Genomic DNA, 6,836 nt, shown 5'->3' with positions numbered 1-6,836 from the left:
TAATTTTCTTGTAATTCCCTCAATGCTATTTAGGACGTCATTATTTTTAAAAATGAAGAATATTAAATGTAAAAGATTGGTTTGTTTTATTTAGCAATATCAGCTGAATTTTCATCTGGAAACTTGGCAACAAAATATTTTGTGTTCCCATTTTTTTTCTTACTATACATGATAGCATGGATCTCATTGCTTCCATCAGTTCTGCAGTTAAAAAATACACTGAAAAGTTCTATGCTGCTTGATAAAGCATAAGTAGACAAGGGAAATAGGTATGACTTAATTACATTAATTCTTAAAGCAATCCAGGTTATGAAGGTTTTAAATCTCTTTTCTAGGGCATTGGCCCTTAACTGTGATGCCCCACTGGATGACAAAAATGGAGCAGAGTCGAAGAATTGGAGAGCTGGCAAGCCAGTCAGAGTAGTGCGCAGTTCAAAAGGACGGCGAATCAGCAAATATGCCCCAGAGGAAGGCAACAGATACGATGGCATTTACAAGGTATTCAGATTTCTACTGAGTGCAACGAAGCATTTTTCTTCAGCTGTTTTGGTCATATGTGTTATGTTGCAAATTCTTTGTCATTCCTTAAAGAATTCTTTTTCCCCCATGACTGCTTTTTAGGCTTACCTTATTCTGCAAAGAACTGCAATTAAATTATTCAGAGCAGTGGTAATAGAACATAATCCATAATAGGATATATAAAATTGAATATGTTAGCTACTTTGTATGTGCTTACTGAGTCATATTCATCACTGGAAATCAAATTATTTCTTCACTCCTTCCAAATATATCCTAGCTTTTTGTGTGTTTAATGACTTCTGAGTATCTAAAATAAAGGTGTGTGCATTTTAAGAGCACTGTATTTATCAAAGATACAAAAATTTCACACCTGAGGGAAGACCTGCTGTATAATAGTGACGTATAACTCAGTCTTTTAATTTCTTCTTGAACAAATAAAGTGTAACTGTATGCATGTGTTTGGCTTGTGATAAAATAATGCCAGTAATTTTATATTGTTCTTCAGGTGGTGAAATATTGGCCAGAAATTGGAAAATGTGGATTTTTAGTTTGGCGCTATCTTCTGAGGAGAGATGACGTTGAGCCTGCACCTTGGACTTCAGAAGGAATGGAGAGGTCAAAGAAACTGGGTCTGAGTGTACAGGTTCGAATCAGGACTTGCAGAGTTGTTTTTATTCTCAGTTCCAGTAAATGAATTCCAGAAATAGAAATCAGTTAAATTAAAGCCCTCCTTTTTTTTTTTTTTTTGTACTTTACTGTGGCAGGATTTAATGCCAAAAAGCACTACAGATTATCTGCAGAATGAAAGGATCCTGTAATAGTGACACAACAGAGGGCATGGTGGATAAAGCTTCTGCCTTGGCAGTGAATTGCATTGCATATATGAATTGAAAAATTAAGAGTTTGAATCCAGTTTTGTGATCCTTAGGCTGGAAAGAATTTCTACAAGTGACTATTGTTATAGCTGAGTCTGAGAAATCAAAAAACCTGTGCATTTTTATGTATTTTTCTCTCCATGTGAGTTTGTATAGAGAGTTTATTTCAGGCACAGCAATAAAGTAACCCATGAGAACTTGGGCACTGCAGAATCCATGGAAGATGGAAAGCAATAATGTACTGGTTTTTTTCTCAGCAAAGCAATGCTATATCTTACAGCATACCATCATCTTCAACTTTGTCTAACTGATTTGTATAGTTGTAAGGGCATAGATATGGATATCGGGTTCCTTTTAATACAATCCAGTCTGGGTTAGATTTTTTGGCTTCACTACACTTTTTTAATAACGGATACTAATTTAAATTTTTTCTCCATCATCTGGGGTTTTAAAAATTATATTGTAGTTATTTCAATATGTGGTCACAGGGTTTAAAAGTCTTTCAGAAATTAGTCTTGTTGGTATTTGAGAATTCCTGAACCCATGCCAATGGATTTTGTTCTAAATCTATGCTTTCTTATTTTAGTATCCAGAAGGATATTTGGAAGCCATGGCTAGTAAGGAGAAGAAAGATAAGGTTAAAAAGCAAACTGTGAAACAGGAGCCAACCAGCCAGAGTAATGGAAACCAGAAAAGGACAATTGATGATGGTATTTCTTTTTACTTTTTTAGCATTCATCAGCGAAGTCTGTCATGTTACATTTATTAAGCCAGTAGCATGAAAACTTTGCAGAAGTTGCAATGAACTCATTTGGAATACTGATGTAAACCTGATAAGCACATGCTCTGTAATTAAGTAGTAGTGTAGGGATCTTATCCTACTACTCTTACAGGTTTTTTATCTCTTAAGCTCTGTAGAAAAATGAACAGTCTTCTGTGCAACTGCATGTTGCAGTCCAAAACGATGCTGACCAGTATGAGTTGGAGTAGGGATTTGATTGCTGCATTTCATCACTGTAATCCATGTTTTAGCCTTCTGGAAACAGTTTTGTCTTCCCCTTTTATTAGTTCAGACTAACACTCTGTTGTTACTCTGTCTGATGGTCATAATCTTAAGCAGGTATAGAGGAACCTACGAATACACCCAAAGCCATGAGGATGGGAGATGGAGGGAAAGGAGAGGCTTTCCAGCTGACCCAAGAGCAGCAGTGGCTTATTAGAGAAGACTGTATGAACCAGAAACTGTGGGATGAAGTACTTGCTTCTCTTAAGGAAGGACCAGTATGTTTGCTGCATGCATAATTTTTAATGTTTACCTTTTCTTTAGACTGTTAGGAGAAAACTTGAGTCTCTCTTGAAATCTAACTCACTTGTTGAACCTTTGTTGAATACAGACTGTGTCTAGCATTATTTTTATTTGTAAGACTTTGATTTCAAGAAAATAATCCTTGCTTGTACAATTTGCTATTGATGGCTTGGTTTACACCTGCATAATAGAGATATTTTCTTGCTCAAAAAACATTCTGAAGTTAGAAGTACCTTTTCTTCTTTTCATTTTTGAAGAGAGCGTGCTTTTTCTGAAATTATAAATGTATCTTTGTGCTGTGCTGTTATGAGAAATCAGACATGAAGAAAGATAGTTCTAGTCACTACTTTTTGTTCAGACAGAAAATTATTTTATGACAGAAAATACAGCTTGCTTGCTTTGTTTAAAAAGATAGAAGTAATGTCATCTTCAAATTTAGATATGAAATGAAAATATTTTCATCCAAATCTAGATTATGCCAATGTATCAGTAGGGATCCTGAAGTAAGAGAGAAAATACTTTCCTCCTCCTAAATGTCAAGCAAATAGCAAGAATAGCTCAAGAATGAAGAGACTATAGACACTTACAGTACTACTTTTTGCTAGAATGCTGCTGCAGTTGTCTTTGTGTAGGAACAGATAGTGTAAAGTTATTCGCTGTTATGTGTCTTCTATCCAGTGTCTTGTAATGACTAGAAGGAATTTCAGCTCTTAAAATTGTGCATGACGACAGGGAATAGAGATATGTGTCTGTAGAAAGAAGAAAACAGTAATCTAAAAGCTTCCCGAGAAGTCATTTTTCTACAGATTCCTACCCATAATTTTGGTAAGATTTCCATTTGGTTGCCACTAAAGGCAATGGGAATCACTGATAACTTTGGGTTACTACTGTGAAAATTTAAATCTTTCTTCTTGAAACAACCACCTTCCCATTTAGCTAAATGTGTTTTAAGATAAATCTGGTATTTTTAAAATTATTACAAAGAAACAGATTTTGATTACCCGTAGATCTTGTTTTTTTCAATACTCAAGCTTGTATTCTTGAGATGTTTGGAGATCATGGACATGCTGGCGATAAGCATGCTTGTGTGTGTAAAGCACCTGATAAAAATGTATCTTGAGATTCCTCAAGAGAAGTTCTGAGAAGATATAAAAACCAGGGAGGTTGATTTGCACACTGCAGAGAATTTGGCCTGAGGAGAGAAGAAACCATAAAGCTAGCCATAATCTGTAAGCACAGGAGGAGGTTCAGAGTGGCTGTCTTAGCAGAAGTTCCCGTGTCAGAGAAGCAGAGATCTTTCAGGGACATGCAAATTTCTAGCAGCAGTTACTAAACACAATTACTAAATTTTCTGACCTGTGCCAAGAATCAGGCATGAGGGGCCCTCCATTCTATTTAATTTTGTTAATAACAATACTCACACAAACAAACAAAAAAAATCTTTAAAACATTAGTTCTCTGATTTGTGGAAGAGCAGGAACATTAAGCAGTTACTGGCCTGCTTCCTGATCACTTTCAGAAAGCTGCACTCATGGATATGGAGGACTTACGAACTTCTGGCAATTCATCATCTTTATGTAATAAATGGCATTTCCGAGAACTATAATAGAATTTGTCTTTTTTATTCCTTTGCCCTACACCAGAATTTTCTGAAGAAACTGGAACAATCCTTTATGTGTGTCTGCTGCCAGGAGCTGGTTTACCAGCCAGTGACAACAGAGTGCCTCCACAACGTCTGTAAAGTAAGAACAAACTTGGTCTTGCTCTGGGCTGTTTTCTTGGCTCTGAGACACCAGTCACCAAAGCCATATGTATTTTAGAAAGACAATAAATATTGCCTAACATTGTGAGCAAAAACATGCAACAAATTTACATTCAGTGATGGCTGTGCAACCGTAATTTTATGTAATAAAGAGTGGAAGTACCTTTAGTATAGTTCCTGATAGACATAACAAGTGAAGTTTACCATTGCTGTCATTCCTTTGTGATCAGTGGAATTACACTAGGAATTGGTTTGGTCCAGGAGCTAGATGTTAGTACAGTAACAATAATTTAATTTTACATAGTTAAGGAATAAAACCAGATTTTATAACTGTAACCCTCTTATTAAGAGCTGTTGAAAGGATACAGGGTAAATACAAGGAAATTATTTGGGCTTATCTGGAGTAAGTTATATTATCTTGTTACTCTTGTTGTATCTTGAAGATATGCATCACTCCAGTGAAAATCAGTGTTGTTATGGATGGCCTGCACATACAGAATCATTATGTCTCTTTAAAAAACATAAGTATTATGAAGGGGTTAATACTTAGAATTACGGAAATTGGAAGACCATGGAGGAGAGGAAGCTGAATGGCAACAAACTGAGAAAGCACAGAATTTGAAGATGTCAGTAAATATTTGCAAAGACAGAAAAACATCTGTTGTAAGGAACAGTTTGATAGTAAGCTGCAGTTGCTGTCTGGGCGCAGATCTGCCCTGACAAGTTTCTGATACGCAGCTCACAGGCTTGGGCCATACGCAGGCTGTGGTATCGCCGTAAGGGCGCATCACTGATGCTAATGTGTTAGAGATTGAGTTGTTCTGTGTGTGTCTTTAAGGCTTAACTGAATCTCATCTGATGAGGTAGATGGAGATTGTCACATAAACAATATAGCTGGTATACTCACCTTCCTCTTGAAATTAAGGTTTGGAAAACTGCAGCAATAAGCGGGAAACTAGAAGGAAGCTGCAGACGTGGATGTGAGTCACAGGAAGGCACTAGTGGAAATGAAGGGGAAGTATCAGTAGTGATTTGTTTTAATTCCTCCCGAGTGCAACGTTTCACATCCCAGCCCAGAGCAGAGTTCCTTTGTTAGGACGTTTTAGTCACAGAGGCAGAGGGAGGTGCCAGAGGTCTTGGTAATGACTTCCTTTTTTTCTGGTAGTGCAGCAGATGCTATAAAGCATTTTTGCGTTGTAGTGATCCCTTAGTTTTTGCTGGTTAAGCTGTCAGTCTAAAACAAAGCTCTCACGATGTACTTCTCTGTCTTTGCATGTCCTAGAGTTGTTTACAGCGCTCCTTCAGAGCTGAAGTCTTCACCTGCCCTGCCTGCCGCTATGACCTGGGAAAGGGCTACACCATGGTTCCCAACAAGATACTGCAGACACTACTGGACCAGTTCTTCCCTGGTTACAGTAAAGGACGATGATGTGCTCAGATCCTTCCGTACTTCTCCCAGTGACTTTATAGACAGTAAAGGAGAATAAACATGGGAAATTCAGCAGCGGACCAGCCAGCTTGATGGGACTCAATATATTGTCACATTTTGAAGCAGCTAACCCTCTTCCCCTCATAGCCATCTTTTTGGTGTAGTGAGAACTCTAATTCTCAGCTGTCTTTTAACATCAAGGGTAGTTTTGGCCAGTTAACAAATAGTTTTTAAAGGAAAAAAAAAAAGAAAAGCCTCAGCTCTTACTGGCCTAGCTGATGCTTAATTTATGATTTGTTTTTTTTGTAACTACCTCAGGACAGAGGATAATAAATTGTGGGGATGACAAAAAGTTAGTAAAGTTTTAGCTACACACTGCCTCCTGAATATTAGTTGTGCCTGGTCCATGTGGTTTGATTTACAAAAAGAAACCCAAACCAAAACAAAAACCCACAAAAAACAGCAAAAAAAACCAGAAACAGCACTTAAGCCAGCTGGATTAAAGAACAGCAAATTCTGTGGTGTGCATAATCCTTTTTTTGTCTTTTTCTTCCATTATGCTGTATTTTTTTGCAAGAACAGGCTGATTTTTAGTCTATTTTTGTGAGCTTCATTGTGCTTTTCTTGTATCTTATGCAAGTTGACTACTAATGACTAATGAGAACAATATGAATGCATTGTTGCTGCATTAGTGTAAAGTGATCTGTGTTTTTTGCACTTAAAGAGCGTATTCAAGACACTCTAGTTGTGTAAAAAATATTTCAAATAAAAAAGCCACTTCTGTATTAGTTAAACTGTATGCTTTTAGTAGGTCTTGTATCAGTGGCAATACATCTACACGGCATTGAAGGCAGTGCTAGCTTGGAGAGGGTTCAAATCGCTTCATATTGTGATCTGAAATTTTATATACAATATATCCCCCCAAATATACCTTATTAAATATTT

At 36.9% G+C, this 6,836-nt stretch overlaps 1 protein-coding gene across 1 annotated transcript in view; it reads left to right on the top strand.

Annotated features, from left to right (window-relative positions):
• Window positions 1-6,836, top strand: part of UHRF2 (ubiquitin-like with PHD and ring finger domains 2, E3 ubiquitin protein ligase) — a gene marked incomplete at its 5' end in the record, with an annotated part of 26,157 nt that extends 19,321 nt beyond the window's left edge. Inside the window, 6 exons of the mRNA XM_010288680.1 lie at window positions 336-498; window positions 1,025-1,162; window positions 1,981-2,104; window positions 2,515-2,675; window positions 4,344-4,442; window positions 5,745-6,836. Of these exons, the coding sequence (XP_010286982.1) occupies window positions 336-498; window positions 1,025-1,162; window positions 1,981-2,104; window positions 2,515-2,675; window positions 4,344-4,442; window positions 5,745-5,891 (832 nt within the window). The remainder of the gene's footprint in view (window positions 1-335; window positions 499-1,024; window positions 1,163-1,980; window positions 2,105-2,514; window positions 2,676-4,343; window positions 4,443-5,744) is intronic.

This window comes from Phaethon lepturus, unplaced genomic scaffold, assembly GCF_000687285.1.
Source record: "Phaethon lepturus isolate BGI_N335 unplaced genomic scaffold, ASM68728v1 scaffold16826, whole genome shotgun sequence".
Taxonomy (NCBI): Eukaryota; Metazoa; Chordata; class Aves; order Phaethontiformes; family Phaethontidae; genus Phaethon; species Phaethon lepturus.
Note: the sequence above shows the minus strand (reverse complement) of the source record. Positions and strands in the feature narration are given on the sequence as shown.